This window comes from Heterodontus francisci, chromosome 34 (assembly GCF_036365525.1).
Source record: "Heterodontus francisci isolate sHetFra1 chromosome 34, sHetFra1.hap1, whole genome shotgun sequence".
Classification (NCBI taxonomy): Eukaryota; Metazoa; Chordata; class Chondrichthyes; order Heterodontiformes; family Heterodontidae; genus Heterodontus; species Heterodontus francisci.
In genome coordinates, this window is record NC_090404.1 from 30,819,803 (window position 1) to 30,844,359 (window position 24,557).

Consider the following 24,557-nt stretch of genomic DNA (forward strand, 5'->3'; position numbering starts at 1 on the left):
CTGTGAGGCTGCGGTGCTAACCACTGCGCCACTCCATATCTAATGGATACTGAGGGATAGGATCTATTCCCATTTGGAAGAAAATGGGTTTATCAGTGATAGGCAACATGGTTTTGTGCAGGGAAGGTCATGTCTTACCAACTTAATAGAATTCTTTGAGGAAGTGACAAAGTTGATTGATGAGGGAAGGGCTGTCGATGTCATATACATGGACTTCAGTAAGGCGTTTGATAAGGTTCCCCATGGCAGGCTGATGGAGAAACTGAAGGCGCATGGGGTCCAAGGTGTACTAGCTAGATGGATAAAGAACTGGCTGGGCAACAGGAGACAGAGAGTAGCAGTAGAGGGGAGTTTCTCAAAATGGAGACGTGTGACCAGTGGTGTTCCACAGGGATCCGTGCTGGGACCACTGTTGTTTGTGATATATATTAATGATTTGGAGGAAAGTATAGGTGGACTGATTAGCAAGTTTGCAGACGACACTAAGATTGGTGGAGTAGCAGATAGTGAAGGGGACTGTCAGAGAATACAGCAGAATATAGATAGATTGGAGAGTTGGGCAGAGAAATGGCAGATGGAGTTCAATCAGGGCAAATGCGAGGTGATGCATTTTGGAAGATCCAATTCAAGAGTGAACTATACAGTAAATGGAAAAGTCCTGGGGAAAATTGATGCACAGAGAGATTTGGGTGTTCAGGTCCACTGTTCCCTGAAGGTGGCAACGCAGGTAAATAGAGTGGTCAAGAAGGCATACGGCATGCTTTCCTTCATCGGACGGGGTATTGAGTACAAGAGTTGGCAGGTCATGTTACAGTTGTATAGGACTTTGGCTCGGCCACATTTGGAATACTGCGTGCAGTTCTGGTCGCCACATTACCAAAAGGATGTGGATGCTTTGGAGAGGGTGCAGAGGAGGTTCACCAGGATGTTGCCTGGTATGGAGGGTGCTAGCTATGAAGAGAGGTTGAGTAGATTAGGATTATTTTCATTAGAAAGACGGAGGTTGAGGGGGGACCTGATTGAGGTGTACAAAATCATGAGAGGTATAGACAGGGTGGATAGCAAGAAGCTTTTTCCCAGAGTGGGGGATTCAATTACTAGAGGACACGAGTTCAAAGTGAAAGGGGAAAAGTTTAGGGGGGATATGCGTGGAAAGTTCTTTACGCAGAGGGTGGTGGGTGCCTGGAACGCGTTGCCAGCGGAGGTGGTAGACGCGGGCACGATGGCGTCTTTTAAGATGTATCTAGACAGATACATGAATGGGCAGGAAGAAAAGAGATACAGACCCTTAGAAAATAGGCGACATGTTTAGATAGAGGATCTGGATCGGCACAGGCTTGGAGGGCCGAAGGGCCTGTTCCTGTGCTGTAATTTTCTTTGTTCTTTGTTCTAAGGAAGGATATCCTTGCTTTGGAGGCAGTAAAGCGAAGGTTCACTAGATTTGGTCCCTGTGATGAGAGGGTTGTCCTATGATGAGAGGCTGCGTAAATTGGGTCTATACTCTGGAGTTTAGAAGAATGAGGGTAATCTCATTGAAACATTCAGGATTCTGAAGGGGCTTGACAGTGTAGATACTGAGACGTTTTTTCCCCTGCTGGGGAACCTAGAACATGGGAATAAAATCAGAAATTTCTGGAAATATTCAGCAGGTCTGGCAGCATCTGTGGCGAGAGAAACAGAGTTAGAGTTTCAGGTCTGTGACCTTTCATCAGAACACTGCCCCCTATAAAGATGGTGACCGTTAACCCTGGGCTTGCCATTGGGAGAAGCCCTGGAGCTGCTGCCCCACTCGGTGCAAACACAGGACTGGTAGGTTCTTATTTGGGGTTAAGAACATAAGAAATATATGATTCTGATTGCGGTGGGAGCAACGCACTGTCAATTCAGCCCCGTTGCTCCACAGGTTGCATCATATTTCTTTAAGCTTTCCAAATCGGGAAGAAAAAAGCAGCCAAATTGAACACCATAGTAACCCCCGAATGAAGCGAACCAAACCAGATATCTTTACATATCAACAAATTAAGTATTTATTTTTTTAAAAATGTAAATGCTCCTAAGATAAACCAATATCTAAAGACCTTATAACTTATTTAAAAATCTATCTCCCGCATTCGCATAGTTTATACTTGGTTTTAAATTAGCTGACCGAAAAAATAGAAAAAAATTAAGGCTTTGCAGATTATGCTCCCGACGAATAGTCCCCAACACAACACAGTCTGCAGTCTTCCAAGGTCAGATGAGAAAAGGGTCCTTCCAGAGATAGCGGTTCAACAGTTCGGCTGTTGTAGTATTATGGAACTCAGCGATGAACACAGCAGATCAATAATTTGTTGTGAAAGAAAAAAGCCTTTTTTTTTCTTCTTTAAGGAATTAATTTGGCTTGAAGCTTTTTAGAATTTTGAGAGAGAAATAAATCAGCTTCTCTTCCTTCAGTTTAAATTGTCCGAGAGCTCTCCTTCTTTCACTTGCTGGAACAGTCTGTCTCAACTGACTGCTGTTCAGCTAGTTTTTACCAGTCAAAATTGCAACATCAAATCTCTGTTCTCGCTCTCTGTATGGCTGTTGCCTGGCAACCAGAATGCACTTTGGCTCACTGTTTCCAGAGATTTGTTAGGATGCACTGATCTCTTTACACTGTTAAAGGCGCACCACAATATTTCCGAGGAGAGAGAGTTAAAAAATAATACAGGACCATGACAACACACACACATTCAAAACTGGTTAACCGGGGTGGTGGGGGGGGGGGGGGGGGGGGGGGGGAAAGATTTTTTGGTTTACAGCTGTTTCGTAGGAATAATAAAATAATTGGGTTTGTCACATTCTGGTAGGATGTTTTTGGGTTGGTGAGGTGTCCCAGCGTCGAATAGTCGGATGCCGCTCAAAGTCTCTCCAAGCGAGGTTGATGAACAGTCTGTGATGGGTAGGCGTTCAAGGCAATTTGTCTGCAGCAGGCTTCACATAGGTCTTTCAGCATGGGTGGAGCAACATGTCTGCTTAGGTCTCACAACAGCAGTATAGCAGTAGAAGCTTTCTTCAGATTTCAGGATTTCTTAAAACACAGGAGGCAACAGGAACCACTCAATGCAGGGATTCTTCAGAGACAGGAGGCAGTTAGAATCTGTTACCTCTGACATACAGGGGTCTCTTTTCTGGAGATGCAATCTTCCTCTACAGAGAAGGTCTTTCTCTCTCTCCAGGCATGTCACAGCCAAATTTCAATTCAATGATTTTTCAAAGTCTAATGTGAAAGCAAAAAACTTTCCGGAGCCGATCATATGACCAGACAGTGTCTCCCGTCATTCAGAGTTTTGCTCTTAGGAGGTCAAACCCCTTGCTGTTTCCATGACATTGCGTGCTTTCCAGTTCTTTTGTAGAGGCAAGATCCAAAAATTTCAGCTATTTGCAGGACAATGTCCACTGAGCAAAAATCCTTTTCTCAGTTTTTAAACACAGTTTAGTACAAAAGTTCTTAGTACAAAAAAACATTTGTAACATGTTTTTCCCCTCCCCAAATGCATTACCTCACACTTCTCCAAATTAAACTCCATTTAATCACGTCCCCTACATTTAAGTCTAAATCTTTGAAATATACCAAAAAGAGCATGGAAGCTGGTACTGAGCACTGTGGAACCTCACTGGAAACAGGCTTCCTGTTGTGATTCAGGTCTGGATGTGATTAACATCAGCAACAGAGATTCCAACCCCTGCAGTTATATGTGAACTCGCTGGTGTGTCAGCAGGTTAGATGACTGAGTGAACCCCTTCCCACATTCAGAGCAGGTAAACGGCCTCTCCCCAGTGTGAACTCGCTGGTGTGTCAGAAGGTCGGATGACTGTATGAATCCCTTCCCACATTCAGAGCAGGTAAACGGCCTCTCCGCAGTGTGAACTCGCTGGTGTGTGAGCAGGTGGGATGACTGTATGAATCCCTTCCCACACTCAGAGCAAGTGAACGGCCTCTCCCCAGCATGAGTGCGTTGGTGTTTCAGTAAATCCCTTTTCCTTTTAAATTTCTTCTCACAATCAGAACATTGAAAAGGTCGGTTATCAGTGTGAACAAATTGGTGTTCATCAAGCTGGGATGACTGAGTGAAACCCTTTCCACACACGGAGCAGGTGAATGGCCGCTCTCCAGTGTGAGCTCGCTGGTGTATACTGAGGCTGTACGAATATGTAAATCCTTTCCCACACAAAGAGCAGGTGAACGGCCTCTCCTCAGTGTGAGTGCGTTGGTGTATCTGTAAATCCCTTGTGCTTTTAAAGCTCTTCTCACAGTCAGAACATATAAACGGTCTCTCCACAATTTGAACTTGCTGGTGTATATAGAGGCTGGATGAACATGTAAATCCCTTCCCACACACAGAGCAGGTGAATGGCCTCTCCCCAGTGTGAGTGCGTTGATGAGTTTCCAGCCGGGATGGGTAATTAAATCCCTTCCCAGTCCCCACATTTCCACGGTTTCTCCGTGATGCAGGTGTCCTTGTGTCTCTCCAGGTTAGATGATCAGTTGAAGCCTCATCCACACACAGAACACGTGTACAGTTTCTCACCACTGTGAATGGTGTGATGTGTTTTCAGTCTGTGTAACTGGTTAAAGCTCTTTCCACAGTCAGTGCACTGGAACACACTCAGTCGGATGTGTGTGTGTCTTGGTGTGTTTCCGGTCACACTGATATTTGAAATCTTTTTGCACAGTCAGAATAGAGAGAAAATTCTCGTTCCACGTTCAAAAGGTGATAATATTCAAGTCATGATGAATCCAGTGACTGTCAGATCTTGACATGATTTTTGGCTCGACACTCCCATCTGCAAATCCTCCCATTCTTATAGCCTGTGAAAGGAACTTACAAAAGCCATCAATGTCAGTCAGGATAATTGTCCATGCAGACTGCTGCACATTCCTCTCCAATCTACCTCCCTTGAGAATCTCACATTGGAAATTGTTGGACCTGACTGGTCTCAAAAGTACCCGGGGGATAAACCCAGCAGTTGCTCCTCCATCTCCACTCCAGTTCAAACTGATGTAACAAAAAAGACCGACACAGGTCAGGAATCGATTTCTGCATCCAACCCCCAACCCAATACAAATTGGCCCTTAATTGGTGCGTCTGTATGGCTCGACTCAGTTTTGTGAACAAGGACTGCAATAAATCAAAACCAAAATACTGCAGATGCTGGAAATCTGAAATAAACGGAGAAAATGCTGGAAATACTCAACAGGTCAAGCAGGATCTGTGCAAAGAGAAACGGAGGTAAAGTTTCAGGTGCATCGATCCGCCAGAGCCTGCAGCCTGAACTCGGAGTGGGAGGAGGAGGAAGAATGAGGAGAGACAATATAGTCCAACACTCACAGCAACCTACAATCCACCAACATTACCGGGATAGACAGACAGAGTTTAGAAACACTCAGCAACACGACTCCAGTAAAAGATCCCAGGAGGAAAAGGGGGAGCAGTGTGTGTACCTGCCCTGATATCCCCCTCCCCAGGCCTGTCAGTCAAACCCCCCACTCCTCCCAGTCCACAGCTCAGCCTATCAGCTTCCTGCACCTTGAGCCAGCCCTGCCCAGGTGTGGCCCAGTCCAAGGTGAGTCTTTGTGGAACCAGGGAGTGGGGGAGGGGGGACCTCCTGCCCTGTGCTGTGTCCCAAATGGTTCCTCCCTCCCCTCCCCCAGGCCCCTTTATAACTGAGCTCAGTTTCCTTTAAAGTTTTCTCCTTTGATGTTACACTTTATTAATCTTTAATTCCTCCAAAAGAGCTGGAAATCTGGCGGCCGTTAACCCCGGGTCTGTCACCGGGAGAAGCCCCGCAGCTGCCGCCCCGCTCGGTACAAAGGCGGGACCGAAAGCTTCTTATTGGGGGTGTTGAGGCCTACACCGGATGTTTCTAAAGCTTCCCTGTCCGCTTCATCGCTCCCTCCGCCGCGGCTGACCGAACGCAGTTGCAACTGAAAACGTTCACCGCCACATTCATACCGCGCATGCTCTAAATACTACACCGCAATGCACCTGCGCACTCGGTACTTGAAACTTCCGGTGGCGAACTGTCACCTGCAGCTCACTATGTCTAGGTGATTGACAGCAACACAGGACCAATAGCAAGAGGGGGCGGGACTGAAAGACAATATGCCGGAGGGCATGCTCATCGCCCGCACAGTCCTCCAGCCCCGCCCCTATTGGTCCGGAGCTGCCGTCAATCACGCGGGCGGGCGGTGTGAGCTGAGCATGCGCGGCCAGCAGGGTCGAAGGCAGAGAGCGCGGTTCCAGCAGGTGAGAGGGAGGCGGGTTAATAAAGCCCGGGGCTCGCAGGCTGCAGACACACCGAGTGCGGAGTCAGGAGACAATCTAAACAGCGAGATCACAACAAGCAACAAGATCAACCCCCAACCGCGGCTTCCACCCGGCCTGAACAACAAAGAGCCGAGACTGTCCCAAAATCCAGGAGAGGCAGGGAGCGTCTCTAAATGAAATATTCCTGGAAACTGGTCAGGGAGAGTCTGTAAATAGAGGAGAACTGGGGACTGGTCACTGCCTGAAAGGATGATAGAGGCAGCAACTATCATCTTGGATAAACAATTGAGGTTCTGTAACCTATGAAGCTACAGACCAAGAGCTGGATAGTTGGATTAGGCTGGATAACTCAACGGCCAGCGCAGACATGATGGGTTGAATGGCCTCCTTCTGTGCCATAACTTTTCACTGTTTCTATTGTGACAGTTAGGGTTTTTTTTTTCTGGTGTGAATAATCCCAAGAACATGGCTGGGATTTAATATTCTGGGGAAATGTCAAAGAAATCAGCTTTGTTGTAAACACATTGTGATAGATTTTTGCCTTGTTATAGATTTTCTCCATCCCATAATGCACATTATATCAGACATTTGATGTCAATGTGTTTTAGCCATGTTATGTTAATATCTCCAAACGTACAACGGGTTCAGCGACACAAACCTTTCAAAGAAGGACTTGCATTTATATATTGCCTTTCGTGGCCTCAGGATGTTCCAAAGCATTTTACAGCCAACGAAGTCCTTTTGAAGTGTCGTCACTGTTGTAATGTAGGAAACGGAGCAGCAAATTTGCACAATGCAAGATCCCACAAACAGCAATGTCATAATGACCAGATCATCTGTTTCACCAATGTTGATGATGGGATAAATATTGGCTAGTACACCGGGGATAACTCCCCTGCTCTTCTTTGAAATAGTGCCACGGGATCTTTTACATCCACCCAAGGGGGGAGACAGGGCCTCGGTTTAACTTTCATCTGAAATATGGCACCTCCAACTGTGCAGAATTCCCTCAGTACTGCACTAGAGTGTCAATGTTGTGGACTGGTGGGAGATGGTGTGGGTGACTTCCACTATTTGCCTCTCAACTGACCACAGACTGTATTTTATATAGTGTTTTAATCCCTGAGAATTTTAGTTGTTATGGCCGCGTGGTGTGATGTGGGTGTTTCCCAATGTACAGGTCCCCACCTGACCATTTCGAACAGATGCAAAACTGGGCATACATGAGGTTCTGTGGGCCATCAACAGCAGCAGAATTGTACTCAACCACAATCTGTAACCTCATGGCCCAGCATATCCCCTACTCTACCATTACCATCAAGCCAGGAGACCAACCCTGGTTCAATGAAGTGTGCAGGAGGGCATGCCAGGAGCAGCACCAGGCATACCTCAAAATGAGGTGTCAACCTGGTGAAGCTACAACACAGGACTATCTGCATGCCAAACTATGTAAGCAGCATGCGACAGACAGAACTAAGCGATCCCATAAGCAACGGATCAGATCTAAGCTCTGCAGTCCTGCCACATCCAGTCGTGAATGGTGGTGGACAATTAAACAACTAACTGGAGGAGGTGGCTCTACAAATATCCCCATCCTCAATGATGGCGGAGTCCAGCACATCAGTGTGAAAAATAAGGCTGAAGCATTTGCAACAATTTTCAGCCAGAAGTGCCGAGTTGATGATCCATCCGGCTCCTCCTGAAGTCCCCAGCATCACAGATGCCAGTCTTCAGCCAATTCGATTCACTCCACGTGATATCAAGAAACGACTGAAGGCACTGGATACTGCAAAGGCTATGGGCCCTGACAACATTCCAGCAATAGAACTGAAGACCTGTGCTCCAGAACTTGCTGCACCCCTAGATAAGCTGTTCCAGTACAGCTACAACACTGGCATCTATCCTGCAATGTGGAAAATTGCCCAGGTATGTCCTATACACAAAAAGCAGGACAAGTCCAACCCGGCCAATTACTGCCCCATCAGCCTACTCTCAATCATCAGTAAAGTGATAGAGGGTGTCATCAACAGTGCCATCAAGCGGCACTTGCTGAGCAATAACCTGGTTAGTGACGCTCAGTTTGGGTTCGGCCAGGGCCACTCAGCTCCTGACCTCATTACAGCCTTGGTTCAAACATGGACAAAAGAGCTGAACTCAAGAGGCGAGGTGAGAGTGACTGCCCTTGAGATCAAGGCAGCATTTGACTGAGTATGGCATCAAGCAGCCCAAAACTGAGGTCAATGGGAATCGGGGGAAAACCCTCCGCTGTTTGGAATCATACCTAGTGCAAAGGAAGATGGTTGTGGTTGTTGGAGGTCAATCATCTGAGCTCCAGGACATCACTGCAGGAGTTCCTCAGGGTAGTGGCCTAGGCCCAACCATCTTCAGCTGCTTCATCAATGTCCTTCCTTCAATCATAAGGTCAGAAGTGGGGATGTTCGCTGATGATTGCACAATGTACAGCACCATTCGCAACTCCTCAGATACTGAAGCAGTCTGTGTAGAAATGTAGCAAGACTTGGACAATATCCAGGCTTGGGCTGATAAATGACAAGTAACATTCGCGCCACACAAGTGCCAGGCAATGACCATCTCCAACAAGAGAGAATCTAACCATCTCCCCTTGACATTCAATGACATTACCATCGCTGAATCTCCCACTATCAACATCCTAAAGGGGCTACCATTGACCAGAAACTGAACTGGAGTAGCCATATAAATACCGTGGCTACAAGAGCAGGTCAGAGGCTAGGAATCCCGCGGTGAGTAACTCACCTCCTGACTCCCCAAAGCTTGTCCACCATCTACAAGGCACAAGTCAGGAGTGTGATGGAATACTCTCCACTTGCCTGGATGGGTGCAGCTCCAACAACACTCAAGAAGCTCGACACCATCCAGGACAAAGAAGCCCACTTGATCGGCACCCCATCCACAAACATTCACTCCCTCCACCACCGATGCACAGTGGCAGCAGTATGTACCATCTACAAGATGCACTGCAGCAGCGCATCAAGGCTCCTGAGACAGCACCTTCCAAACTCACGACCTCTACCAACCAGAAGGACAAAGGCAGCAAATGCACGGGAACACCACCACCTGCAAGTTCCCCTCCAAGTCACACACCATCCTGACTTGGAACTATTTCACTGTTCCTTCACTGTCACTGGGTCAAAATCCTGGAACTCCCTTCCTATCAGCACTGTGTGTGTACCTCTCCCACATGGACTGCAGCGGTTCAAGAAGGCAGCTCACCGCCACCTTTTCATGGGCAATTAGGGATGGGCAATAAATGCTGGCCCAGCCAGTGACGCCCACATCCCATGAATGAATAAAAAAAAACAAATATATTTGTATTCAGAGTTTAGCCCCTTGTTGTTTTATTTTCCAAATAAACAGCAACAGGTTTTTACAAAAACATAAAGTCAATTATTTGTTGATAAATATGCCTTATTCTGAAACTATCACAACCACATTCACTCACAGATTCGCTCGTGTATGCACACACACACAAAGAAACATTTAGAGAAGGGAAAGAGGTAGGTTGGTTTTAGCAGGGGGAGAAGAGTTACGATAAACCTGTCGAATTCCTTTGAGACTTAAGTTCTAGGGGGTTTCAGGCCTGAGATGATTATAGATCTCTTTCTTGATTGAAGGTTCTGCTGAAGATGGTGCATCCCCTCTGTATAATGTAGCTGTCAGATTTTTCTGTAAGGCATGTGCTTTCTGGTTTTCTGGAATGTCAGCAGTTACAAGCAGCTTAACCTTCTGGGTCAGTCTTTCTCTCTCTCTCTCTGGCTGTCTTTTAAAGGTAAAACTATCACTTCTCACCTCTTGTTAGGTGACATTCTGGTTTCTTTCCCATGTTGATCGCAATGGCCCAGGACATGGCTACTTCACACTTCCTTGGTTGCAGAAGAAGACATTCAATTCTGGAGTGTTTTCAGGATAGGTGTCAGATAGGCTTCATTAACACCTTTTGGCTCTGAAGATTTGTCATTTGTCCTTGTCAGACAGTTTCAATACACAAAAGGCTAATTCCTCTTTTTCTTCAGCAGCCATTGTGGACCATTGTTCACTTTTAAAAATAAAAGTGCATTCTTTTAAAGACAAAGTCCATTTTTTTCATAATTCTTCAGCGTTACTCCATGAATGTTGCATCATCACACTTGCAATGGGCGTGACATAGAGGTCAAATAAACAAAGGACAAGTTTTCTCAGATGTTAAAAATGCAAGATAAATTTATGAAACAATACCTGAAAATATTCACAACCTCACCCACTCATGCATGCACACACACACACGCGAGAAACTATAGTTAGAACAAAGAACGGTACAGCACAGGAACAGGCCATTCGGCCCTCCAAGCCTGCGCCGATCTCGGTGCCTGCCTAAACTAAAACCTTCTGCACTTCCAGGGACCGTATCCCTCTATTCCCATCTTATTCATGTATTTGTCAAGATGCCTCTTAAACGTCATTATCGTACCTGCTTCCACCATCTCCCCCGGCAGCAGGTTCCAGGCACTCACCACCCTCTGTGTTAAGAACTTGCCTCACACATCCCCTCTAAACTTTGCCCCTCTCACCTTAAACCTATGTCCCCTAGTAACTGACTCTTCCACCCTGGGAAAAAGCTTCTGACTATCCACTCTGTCCATGCCACTCATAACTTTGTAAACCTCTATCATGTCGCCCCTCCACCTCAGTCGTTCCAGTGAAAACAATCCGAGTTTATCCAACCTCTCCTCATAGCTAATGCCCTCCAGACCAGGTAACATCCTCGTAAACCACTTCTGTACCCTCTCCAAAGCCTCCACGTCCTGGTAGTGTGGTGACCAGAATTGCACACAATATTCTAAGTGTGGCCCAACTAAAGTTCTGTACAGCTGCAGCATGACTTGCCAATTTTCATACTCTATGCCCCGACTGATGAAGGCAAGCATGCCATATGCCTTCTTGACTACCTTATCCACCTGCATTGCCACTTTCTGTGAGCTGTGGACCTGTCCACCCAGATCTCTCTGCCTGTCAATACTCCTACGCGTTCTGCCATTTACTGTATACTTCCCACCTGCATTAGACCTTCCAAAATGCATTACCTCACATTTTTCCAGATTAAACTCCATCTGCCATTTCTCCGCCCAAGTCTCCAACCAATCGATATCCTGCTGTATCCTCTGACAATCCTCATCACTATCCGCAACTCCACCAACCTTTGTGTTGTCCGCAAACTTACTAATCAGACCAGCTACATTTTCCTCCAAATCATTTATATATACTACAAAGAGCAAAGGTCCCAGCACTGATCCCTGTGGAACACCACTAGTCACATCCCTTCATTCAGAAAAGCACCCTTCCACTGCTACCCGCTGTCTTCTATGACCGAGCCAGTTCTGTATCCATCTTGCCAGCTCACCTCTGATCCCCTGTGACTTCACCTTTTGTACCAGTCTGCCATGAGGGACCTTGTCAAAGGCTTTACTGAAGTGCATACAGATAACATCCACTGCCCTTCCTTCATCAATCATCTTTGTCACTTCCTCAAAAAACTCAATCAAATTAGTGAGACACGACCTCCCCTTCACAAAACCATGCAGCCTCTCGCTAATAAGTCCGTTTGTTTCCAAATGGGAGTAAATCCTGTCCCGAAGAATCCTCTCTAATAATTTCCCTACCACTGATGTAAGGCTCACCGGCCTATAATTTCCTGGATTATCCTTGCTACCCTTCTTAAACAAAGGAACAACATTGGCTATTCTCCAGTCCTCTGGGACCTCACCTGTAGCCAATGAGGATGCAAAGATTTCTGTCAAGGCCCCAGCAATTTCTTCCGTTGTCTCCCTTAGTATTGTGGGGGAGATACCATCAGGCCCTGGGGACTTATCTACCTTAATGCCTTGCAAGACACCCAACACCTCCTCCTTTTTGATAATGAAATGACTGAGACTATCTACACTCCCTTCCCTAGGCTCACCATCCACCAAGTCCTTCTCTTTGGTGAATACTGATGCAAAGTACTCATTTAGTACCTCACCCACTTCCTCTGGCTCCACACATAGATTCCCTTCTCTGTCCTTGAGCGGGCCAACCCTTTCCCTAGTTACCCTCTTGCTCTTGAAATATGTATAAAAAGCCTTGGGATTCTCCTTAATCCTGTTTGCCAATGACTTTTCATGACCCCTTTTAGCCCTCCTGACTCCTTGCTTATGTTCCTTTCTACTGTCTATATATTCCTCAAGGGATTCGTCTGTTCCTAGCCTTCCAGCCCTTATGAATTCTTCCTTTTTCTTTTTGACTAGGCTCACAATATCCCGCATTATCCAAGGTTCCCGAAACTTGCCAAACTTATCCTTCTTCCTCACAGGAACATGCTGGTCCTGGATTCTAATCAACTGACGTTTGAAAGACTCCCACATGTCAGATGTTTATTTACCCTCAAACAGTCGCCCCCAATCTAAATTCTTCAGTTCCTGCCTAATATTGTTATAATTAGCCTTCCCCCAATTTAGCACCTTCACCCGAGGACTACTCTTATCCTTATCCACAAGTACCTTAAAACTTATGGAATTATGGTCACCGTTCCCGAAATGCTCCCCTACTGAAACTTCGACCACCTGGCCGGGCTCATTCCCCAATACCAGGTCCAGTACGGCCCCATCCCTAGTTGGACTATCTACATATTGTTTCAAGAAGCCCTCCTGGATGCTCATTACAAATTCTACCCCATCTAAGCCCCTAGCACTAAGTGAGTCCCAGTCAATATAGGGGGAAGTTAAAATCAACCACCACGACAACCCTGTTACCTTTACATCTTTCCAAAATCGTCCACATATCTGCTCTTCTACCTCCCGCTGGCTGTTGGGAGGCCTGTAGTAAACCCCCAACATCGTGACTGCACCCTTCCTATTGCTGAGCTCCACCCATATTGCCTCGCTGCATGACCCCTCCGAGGTGTCCTCCCGCAGTACAGCTGTGATATTCTCCTTAACAAATAATGCAACTCCCCCACCCCTTTTACATCCCCCTCTATCCCGCCTGAAGCTTCTAAATGCTGGAACATTTAGCTGCCAATCCTGCCCTTCCCTCAACCAAGTCTCTGTAATAACAACATCATAGTTCCAAGTACTAATCCAAGCTCTAAGTCCATCTGCCTTACCTGTTATACTTCTTGCATTGAAACAAATGCACTTCAGACCACCAGTCCCGCTGTGCTCCGCAACATCTCGCTACCTGCTCTTCCTCTCAGTCTTACTGGCCTGATTTACTAGTTCCCCCTCATTTATTTCACTTGCTGTCCTACTGCTCTGGTTCCCACCCCCGCCCCCCGCCACACTAGTTTAAACCCTCCCGAGTGACACTAGGAAACCTCGCAGCCAGGATATTTGTGCCCCTCCAGTTTAGATGCAACCCATCCTTCTTGTACAGGTCCCATCTGTCCCTGAAGAGATCCCAATGGTCCAGATATCTGAAACCCTCCCTTCTACACCAGCTGTTCAGCCACGTGTTTAGCTGCACTATCTTCCTATTTCTAGCCTCACTGGCATGTGGCACAGGGAGTAATCCCGAGATTACAACCCTAGAGGTCCTGTCTTTTAACTTTCTACCTAACTCCCTAAACACCGCCTGCAGGACCTCGTCACTCTTCCTGCCTATGTCATTGGTACCGATGTGTACCACAACGTCTGGCTGTTCACCCTCCCCCTTCAGAATGCCCCCTGTCTGTTCAGAGACATCCTTGACCCTGGCACCAGGGAGGCAACATACCATCCTGGAGTCTCTTTCACATCCACAGAAGTGCCTATCTGTGCCCCTGACTACAGAGTCCCCTATAACTATTGCTCTTCTGCACTTTGCCCCTCCCTGCTGAACAACAGTGCCAGCCGTGGTGCCACTGCTCTGGCTGCTGCTGTTTTCCCCTGATAGGCCATCCCCCCCCCCAACAGTATCCAAAACGGTATACTTGTTAGAGAGGGGGATAGCCACAGGGGATTCCTGCACTGACTGCCTGCCCCTTCGAGCGGTCACCCATCTATCGGCCTGCACCTTGGGTGTAGCCACTTCTCTAAAACTCCTGTCTATGACACTTTCTGCCACCTGCATGCTCCTAAGTGCATCCAGTTGCCACTCCAACTGATCCATGCGGTCTGTGAGAAGCTGCAACTGGGTACACTTCCTGCAGATGTAGTCGTCCGGAACGCTGGAAGCGTCACGGACCTCCCACATCTGACAGGTGAAGCACTTCCCCCCTCTGTCATTTCTAGCACTAATCAATTAATTAATTTAAGATAAATACTTATTAAATCCTTACTAAATTGTTATAACTATATGGTCCCTCGTGCTAGATTCCAACTATAAATATTAAATGTTAACTAAATACAGTAATCTCCTCCCTCTGGTTTAGTTACTGTACTTATTAATTAATTAGGGTTTTAATCAATTTTTAATCAGTTTTATTTTCAAATTCAGTAAAAAAAATTCCCTACCAGCCAATCAGGTCACAGCTTTCCTGTGACGTCACTTTCAGTTTTTTTTAACCAGAGGTAAGTTTTTTATACTTACCGATCCGGAACTCTGCCCTCCGAGTCTTCTCCCAGTCAACTGTGCTATTTGGAAGCTCTGGGCTCCCCTCACTCTGAGGACAGGTTGGAAATGAAAGGAGCTCCTCACCAAACTTCCTCACTTACCAAACTTCCACTTTAGCACTCTAGTGCAAACAAAGTCAGCACTGTAAGATGGCTCACTTTCATACTGACTCACTCTAGCCCCCTGAAAACTGGTTTAAACCAATTCTCTAATTAACAAGCAGAGCCTGAGTGAACCCTGTTTAAAGCTGGTCTAAAACTCACCTTCCCCAACCCTAACAGCAGCTGTTAAGTTGATCTGCTAAATAAAAGACAGATTAGATTTAAGATAAAATTAACCCTTAATTATCCTCACTTACCAAACTTCCACTGGAGCACTCTATTGCAACCCAAGTCAGCACTCCAGTGCAAATTGATATTAGAGAATCGCATGCATTTTTGTCCAATTGTTGTAGGAACAGTTCACTTTGAAATCTTCTTGGTTTTCCAGGAAGAAATTTTAACAGCAGGCCTGATGTTCCTTTTCCAGGTTCACTGAAGTATTGCAGACTCCTTTGATTAAGACTCAGTCAAAGTCAATGGGATGAATCCTGGTAAAGTTTCTCAGATGGGGATTTTTCAATGTCACCTTGCAGTCTCTGCCTCTGTGGTTTAAGAATGGTTTAATGATGTTACAGGCAGGGAACTCTTCTTGGCTGGAATGGATCTCTCAGTTGCTGGCTTTCTCCATGTCTGACTGTCTTTCAGAGAAGACTCTTTTTTTTAAAAAAAGAAACATATCAGGTTTGGTTTCAGTCAGGTGACCAAAGATGGTCTCCCCTTGTGTGTTCATACAATGTCTTTGACCGCGTGGCCATTGTTACACAGTCGGGTTGTAATATTTCCTATCAGATAAAGTGATGTTATTTCCCATCTGTTATCTTGACTTTGAATCCAGTCACCCTGTCTGCAAAGGTCGTTGTTAACCTAATTCTTGAAGATAGGAGCCATTTAGCATTGAATGGCCTGTTTAGCATTTTAATGTGCCATCCCTAGAACTAGTCCAGATGTGAAGTTGGGTTTAGTCTCCAACACTCACCATGTATATTTGTAGTATAGAAAAACTCACTTGACTTCCTACTCCATCTTATCTGCAACAAATGTGTGCTCAGTATTTGGAGGTTAGTTCATTTTTATAGTTCATGATTAATAGTTTACAATTGTTCCATGCATGAGCCTTGATTTTTGTGCTCAAGTCCTGGAGAAAACTTGAACCCACAACCTTCTGACTCAGAGGTGAGAGTGTTACCCACTGAGACACAGCTGTCAACAGCACTGAGTACACATCAAAAGAACTTCAATAGCTGTAAAACACTATAGAACATCCTGAAGTCACAAAAGGCGCGATAAAAATACAAGTCTTTATTATCAAAGGAGAAAAGGCTAAAAATCCAACAGTCGGCAACAGAACATTAATCTCCTCTGATCTTAGAAGAATCAAGAACTCAAAAATTGTGTATTTGACCACAGTTAATTTATTTGTCACATATCCAGAATATTAAACTCCAGCCCAGTCGCAAGGATTATTAACATCAACTGAAATAAACCCAAATGTCAGAATGGACATGGTTCAGTCCTGGATAGGAACATAGTAACAGGAGCCGGTCATTCAGCCCATCGAGTCTGCTCCGCCATTCAATTCGATCATAGTTGATCATCGGCCTCAACGTCACCTTCCGGCGCTATTCCCATATCCCTTGATGTCATTAGTATCCAGCTTCTATCAATTTCGGTCTTGAACATGCTCAATGCGTGAGCTTCCACAGCCCTCCGGGGTAAAGAATTCCAACGATTCACCACCCTCTGAGTGAAGAAATTCCCCCTCATCTCAGTCTGAAATGGCCTACCCCTTATTCCGAGATTATGTCCCCTGGTTCTACATTCACCAGCCAGTGGAAACATCCCATCTACATCCACCCTGTCAGGTCCTTTAAGAATCTTCGAGGTTTCAATGAAATCACCTCTCATTCACTGAAACTATAGAGAACACAGGCCCAATTTCTTCAATCTCTCCTCATAAAACAATCCCATCATCCTAGGGATTAGTCTGGTGAACTCTGTTGCACTTCCTCCATGGCAAGTATATCCTTCCTTAGATAAGGAGATCAAAACTGTACATAATACTCCAGGTGCGGTCTCACCAAGGCTCTATATAATTGGAGGAAGACATTACTTCTGCACTTAAATCCCTTTGCAATGAAGGTCAACATACCATTTGCCTTCCTTATTGATTGTTGCACCTGCATGCAAGCTTTTAGTGACTCATGAACCAGGACACCCAGGTCCCTTTGGACACCAACTTCCCAACCTCTCACCATTTAAGAAATATTCTGTCTTTCAGTTTCTTTTTACCAAAGTGGATAACCTCACACTTATTCACATTATATTCCACCTGTCATGTTCTTGCCTATTCACTTAGCCTGTTCAAGTCCGCTTGAAGCTTCCTTGCATTTTCCTCATAACTTACATTCCCAGCAAACTTTGTGTCATCAGCAAATTTGGAAATATTACATTTTGTCCCCACATCCAAATCATTTATATAGATTGTGAACAGCTGTGGCCTCAGCACTGATCCTTGCAGTACCCCACTAGTAACCTGCCATCCTGAGAATGATCCAAACCAATTCTCAATCCATACTAGTATATTACCCCCAATCTGATGCACTCTAATTTTGTTTACTGACCTCCTGTTTGGGACCTTATGAAAAGCCTTCTGAAAATCCAAATACACCACATCCACTGGTTCTCCTTTATCTATGCTACAAGTAACATAATTTCCCTTTCAAAAATCCAGGTTGACTCTGCCCAATCATATTATTTTCTAAGTGTCCAGTTATCACATCCTTTATAATAGATTCTAACAGTTTCCCTACTGATGTCAAACTAACAAGTCTGTAGTTCTCCATTCTTCCTCTCTTCTTAAATAGTGGGGTTACATTTGCTACTTTCTAGGATGTAATTAACAGCAGCAATAACAGCAGAACCCAACCCCTGCTGTCACTTGTGAACTCGCTGGTGTCTCAGCAGGTTGGATGACCGAGTGAAACTCTTTCCACACTCAGAGCAGGTGAATGGTCTCTCCCCAGTGTGAACTCGCTGGTGTGTCAGCAAGTGGATTGACTGAGTGAATCCTTTCCCACACATGGAGCAGATAAACGGCCTCTCCCCAGTGTGAACACGTTGGTGTATCAACAGGGTGGATGACTGAGTGAATCCCTTCCCACACATGGAGCAGGTGAATGGTCTCTCCCCAGTGTGAACTCGCTGGTGTAGCAGCACGAGTGATGACCGAGTAAATCTCTTCCCACACACAGAGCAGGTGAATGGCCTCTCCCCAGTGTGAACTCGCTGGTGTGTCAGCAGGTGTGATAACCGAGTGAATCTCTTCCCACACTCCGAGCATATGAACGGCCTCTCCCCAGTGTGAGTGTGTTGGTGTGTTAGCAGATCCTTTTTTCTTTTAAAGGTCTTCTCACATTCAGAACATACAAAATATCTCTCATCAGAGTGAACCAGTTGGTGTCTCAGCAGGTTAGATGACTGGGTGAATCCCATCCCACATTCTGAGCAGGTGAATGGCCTCTCCCCAGTGTGAACTCGCTGGTGTACCAGCAGGTGTGATGAAGAAGTGAATCCCTTCCCACACACCGAGCAGATGAATGGCCTCTCACCACTGTTAATGCCTTGGTGTGTCCGCAGATCCTTTTTGCTTTTAAGGCTCTTCTCACATTCAGAACTTACAAAATATCTCTCATCAGAGTGAACAAGTTGGTGTCTCAGCAGGTTGGATGACTGAGTGAATCCCTTCCCACACTCTGAGCAGGTGAACGCCCTCTCCCCTGTGTGACTGTGTCGATGAGTTTCCAGCTGGGATGGGTAATTGAATCCCTTCCCACAGTCCCCGCATTTCCACGGTTTCTCCATGGTGAGGGTGTCCTTGTGTCTCTTCAGGTTGGATGATCAGCTGAAGCCTCATCCACACACAAAACACATGTACTGTTTCTCCCAGCTGTCAATAGTGTGATATTTTTTCAGCGTGTAACCGCAAAAATTGTTTCCACAGTCAGTGCACTGGGACGCTCTCACTTGGGTGTGTGTGTGTCTTGGTGCTTTTCCAGTCATACTGATTTCTCAAATAATTTCTCACAGACAGAACGGATAAACATTTCTCCTTCCACATTCAAAGGCCGATGATATTCAGGTCCTGATGAATCGAGTGACTGTCAGATCTTGATGTGATCTTTGGTTTGAATTTCCCGTCAGTAAATCCTCCCCTTCTAATACCCTGGAAAAGCAGTTTACAAAAGTCAGCACTGTCAGTCCATGATAGAAATTCAGAACAGACAGTTCTAGTTTCTATGGAACATTCTTTCCTCTCTTCTTTCCCCCAAACATGTGGTCCAAACAAACTAAAAGAAGCTAAAATAAGCAACAAAATCACAACAAAAGAGGGGAAGCTTCCCAACTAAACCAGAATGTTGTTACCAGTGTCTATGAGACACTCCGTACCCTGAGGTACCCACCGGATGCAGAAGGTATCAAGCGTGTTCCCTCTCCAGGACCACCCGGGCACAGGTAAGACCCGGAAAGAGAGACCGGCCGACACTGAGACACCCTCATCCCCAACATGGTCACCGCACATCCTGGACCTACACATTGCTGTTTTAACCAGGCCCAACAGCAGGTCCAGGAGAAGATCTTCCGACTTACCCACCCACCTCCACACTGAGCAGCCAAAGATTAGGAGAGTGGGACTAAAGTGTAACCAAGGTTCCACATGGCAGACTGGTCACCAAAGTAAAAGCCCATGAGATCCAAGGCAAAGCGGCAAGTTGGATCCAAAATTGATGGGTGTTTGTGTGACTGGAAGGCTGTTTTCAGTGGGGTTCTGCAGGGATCAGTACTCAGTTCCTGGCTTTTTCTGGTATATAATCAATGATTTGGACTCGAATGGATAAACGGGTCTTTTTCCGAATGGCAGGCAGTGACTAGTGGGGTACCGCAGGGAACATTGCTAGGACCCCAGCTATTCACAATATATATGAATGATTTAGATGAGGAAACTAAATGTAATATCTCCAAATTTGCAGATGAGGCAAAACTGGGCGGGAGGGAGAGTTGTGAGGAGGATGCAGAGAGGTTTCAGGGTGATTTGGACAAGTTGAGTGAGTGGGCTAATGCATGGCAGATGCAGTATAATGTGGATAAATGTAAGATTATCCACTTTGGTAGCAAAAATAGGAAGGCAGATTATTATCTGAACGGCTATAAACTGAGAGAGGGGAATATGCAGTGAGACCTGGGTGTTCTCGTACACCATTCGCTGAAGGTAAGCATGCAGGTCCAACAGGCCGTAAAAAAGGCAAATGGTATGTTGGCCTTCATAGCGAGAGGATTCGAGTACAGGAGCAGGGATGTCCTGTTGCAATTATACAGGGCCCTGGTGAGGCTACACCTGGAATATTGTGTGCAGTTTTTGTCTCCTTATCTGAGGAAGGATGTTCTTGCTATAGAGGGAATGCAGCGAAGGTTTACCAGACTGATTCCTGGAACGGTGGGACTGATGTATGAGGAGAGATTGAGTCGGTTAGGATTATATTCGCTGGGGTTCAGAAGAGTGAGGGGGGATCTTACAAACCTGTAAAATTCTAACAGGACTTGACAGAGTTGATGCAGGAAGGACGTTCCCGATGGCGGGGGAGTCCAGAACCAGGGGTCATAGTCTAAGGATACGGGGTAAACCTTTCAGGACTGAGATGAGGAGAAATTTCTTCACCCAGAGAGTGGTGAACCTGTGGAATTCGCTACCACAGAAAGCGGTTGAGGGCAAAACATTGTATATTTTCAAGAAGGAGTTAGATATAACTCTTGAGTCTAAAGGGATCAAAGGGTATGGGGCAAAAGCGGGAACATGTTACTGAGTTGGATGATCAGCCATGAGCATGACGAATGGCAGAGCAGGCTCGAAGGGCTGAATGGCCTACTCCTGCTCTTATTTTCTAAGTTTCTTTAGAAGTTTGCAGATGATACAAAAATTGACTGTGTGGTTGATAATGAAGAAGAAAGCTGTAGATTGCAGGAAGATATCAATGGACTTGTCAGGTGGGCAGAAGAGTGACAAATGGAATTCAATACGGAGAACTGAGAGATAATGCGTTGGGGACAGCTAACAAAGCAAGGGAATGCACAATAAATGTTAGGATACTGAGACGTATAGAGGAACAGAGGGACCTTGGAGTGCATGTGCATAGATCCCTGAAGGTAGCAGAGCAGGTGGAGAAGGTGGTTAAGAAGGCATATGCGATACTTGCCTTTATTAGCTGAGGCAGAGAATATAAGAGCAGGGTGGTTGTGCTGGAAATGTATAAAACACTGGTTAGGCCACAGCTGGATACTGTGTGCAGTTCTGGTCACCACACTATAGGAAGGATGTGATTGCATTCGAGCGGGTACAGAGGAGATGCATGAGGATGTCACCTGGTCTGAGGAATTTTAGTTCTGATGAAAGATTGGATAGGTGAGGGTTGTTTTCTTTGGAACAGAGGAGGCTGAGGGGAGACCGAATTGAAGTATAGAAAATTATGAGCTGTCTAGATAGAGTGGATAGGAAGGATCTATCCCCCTTGGTTGAGGGGACTATAATCAGGGGCATAGATTTAGGGAAAGAGGTAGGAGATTTAGAGGGGATTTGAGGGGAAATCTTTTCACCCAGAGTGTGGTAGGAATCTGGAACTCACTGCCTGGGAGGGTGGTAGAGGCAGAAACCTTGATAACAATTAAAAAGTACTTGCACATGCACAGGGCAGGCAGCATCTGGAAATGGAGCTGAAATAAGTGCCCTAACTACAAGGCTGCAGACCAAGAGCAGGAAAGTGGGATTAGGATGGATGGCTCCTTGTCGGCTGGCATGGACACGATGGGCCGAATGGCCTCCTTCCATGCTGTAAATTTCTATGATTCTAAGTTGATGATAAGCTCCTTCAGTGAACTATACAAGGACTGTAGCCTCTCACACTGAATATTTACATGGCCCATGGACTCCTCCAGGCTGCAAACATCACATAAAAACATAGAAAATAGGAGCAGGAGTAGGCTATTCGACCCTTCGGGCTTACTCCGCCATTCAAAAAAGATCATGGCTGATCATCTGTTTCAGTACCCTGTTCCCGCATTCTCCCCATATCCCTCGATCCCTTTGGCATTAATATATCTATCTCCTTCTTGAATATATTTAATGACTTGGCCTCCACTGCCTTCTGCAGTAGAGAATTCCACAGGTTCACCACCCTCTGAGTGAAGAAATTTCTCCTCATCTCCGTCATACCCCGTATCCTGAGACTGTGACCTCTGATTCTGGACTCCTCATCCATCGGGAACATCCTGCCTGCATCTAGCCTGTCTAGTCCTGTTAGAATTTTATAGGTTTCTATGAGATCCCCTCTCATTCTTCTAAACTCTAGTGAATATAGGCCTAGTCGACCCAATCTCTCCTCATACGTCAATCCTGCCATCCCAGGAATCAGCCTAGTAAATCATCTTTGCACTCCCTCCATGGCAAGAACATCCTTCCTCAGATAAGGAGACCAAAACTGCACACAATATTCCACATGTGGTCTCACCAAGGCCCTGTATTACTGCTGTAAGACATCCTTGTTCCTGTACTCAAATCCTCTTGCAATGAAGGCCAACATACCATTCGTCTTCCTAACTGCTTGCTGCACCTGAATGCTTGCTTTCAGCAACTGGTGTACAAGGCCACCCAGATCTTGTTCCACCTCCCCCTTTCCCAATCTATCACCATTCACTTAATAATCTGCCTTTCTGTTTTTACAAACAAAGTGGATAACCTCACATTTATCCACATTATACTGCATCTGCCATGCATTTGTCCACACATCCAACTTGTCCAAATCACATTGGAGCCTCTTTGTATCCTCCTCACAGCTCACATTCCCCCCACCTCCCCAGCTTTGTGTTGGCTGCAAACTTGGAAATGTTACAATTAATTCCTTCACCCAAGTTATTACTATATATTGTGAATAGCTGGGGCCCAAGTACTAATCCCTGCAGTACCCCACTAGTCACTGCCTGCCACCCGGAAAAAGACCTGTTTATTCCTACTCTTGGTTTCCTGTCTGTCAACCAATTCTCAATCCATGCCACTATGTTACCCCCAATCCCATGTGCTTTAGTTTTGCACACTAACCTCTTATGTGCAACCTTATCAAAAACCTTCTGAAAATCCAAATACACCACATCCACTGGTTCGCCCTTATCTATTCTACTAGTTACATCCTCAAAAAAAACTCCAGTAGATTTGTTTAGCATGATTTCCCTTTTGTAAACCCATACTGACTTTGTCCAATCTTGTTTATGCTTACCAGGTGTTCTGGTATCACATCCTTTATAATAGACTCTAGCATTTTCCCCACTACTTACGTAAGCCTGGGAATGGGGAAAGCTGCTTAAAACCCTGTTGTCCAGGATACTCTATCTCCCAGGCACTAGGACCCGGTCTGTGACAGAGATCCGAAGAAGGGTCACTGACCCGAAACGTTAACTCTGCTTCTCTTTCCACAGATGCTGCCAGACCTGCTGAGTGACTCCAGCATTTCTTGTTTTTGTTTCAGATTTCCAGCATCCGCAGTATTTTGCTTTTATCCTAAACAAATCCCTTTGTTTGTAAAACCAGAAAGGCAGATTATTATCTGAATGGCGATAGATTGGGAAAGGGGGAGGTGCAAACTTGACCTGGGTAGCCTTGGACACCAGTCACTGCCCTCACCAAGATGGCCGTGAAGACACCCTGAACACCACCCTGCTCAAGATGGCGGCCAGTGCTCCCGCTCCCTCGGGCTTGTCACTGTGGGGTATACACGGCTCCTGTGGACTCTGATTCGGGTCTTCGACCCTACCCCAGGTGTTTCTGAAGCCTTTTCAGCCCATCCATGGCTCCATTCCTCCCCTGCACCCGGCGGTTTCTCGCCCGTTGTGGATTCGACACCAACAGCTCCCTTCAGCTCCAGCAAGCTCACTGCGCATGCTTCAGTCGCAGCACAGCTCGATGCCCACGTGATGCCAATGGACCAATGGTTTTCTCTCCCGGGCACCAGTTGGGAACAGGGACGAAGACCTCACCCACTCCGCCTTCCTGCATCAAGGTGGCGGCGAACTGAACCTTTACCGAGATGTCGGCCATTATCCTTGGCCTGTTACTGGGAGAAAGTCCTGCAGCTACAATCGTGGCACCCGGAGGTTATTAAACGGGTTTATAGATTAAACTGGGTGTTTCTGAAGCTTCCCTCACCAAATCAGCTCTTATTTCAGCTCCATTTACAGGTGCTCCCTGCCCAGTTCAAATTTCTCCACCATTTAGAGACGCTCCCTGACCAGTCCCCATTTCTCCTCCATTTAGAGACGCTCCCTGCCTCTCCTGGATTTTGGGACAGTCTCTGCTCTTTGTTGAGATTGGGGCCGGAGGGAAGCGGTGGAAGCCGCGGCTGGAGGTTGATCTTGTTGTTTGTTTGTATTCTCACTGTTTCGATTGTTTGCAACCTGCGAGCCCCGGGCTTTATTATTATTAACCCGCCTCCCCTTCACCTACTGGAACCCCACTCTTTGCCTCAGACCCTGTTGGCCGCGCATG

General features: G+C 46.1%; 1 protein-coding gene across 1 annotated transcript; it reads right to left on the reverse strand.

Annotated features, from left to right (window-relative positions):
* Positions 1 to 2,749: 2,749 nt before the first annotated feature.
* LOC137348789 (zinc finger protein 271-like) lies at positions 2,750 to 24,539 on the reverse strand. Its single transcript, XM_068014034.1, has 6 exons — positions 23,663 to 24,539; positions 17,913 to 19,196; positions 15,232 to 15,424; positions 7,484 to 7,521; positions 6,024 to 6,309; positions 2,750 to 4,571 (listed from the first exon to the last, which is right to left on the reverse strand). The coding sequence occupies exons 2-6, from the start codon at positions 18,833 to 18,835 to the stop codon at positions 3,711 to 3,713; spliced, it is 2,301 nt and encodes a 766-aa protein (XP_067870135.1). The 5' UTR covers positions 18,836 to 19,196; positions 23,663 to 24,539; the 3' UTR covers positions 2,750 to 3,710.
* Positions 24,540 to 24,557: the final 18 nt, after the last annotated feature.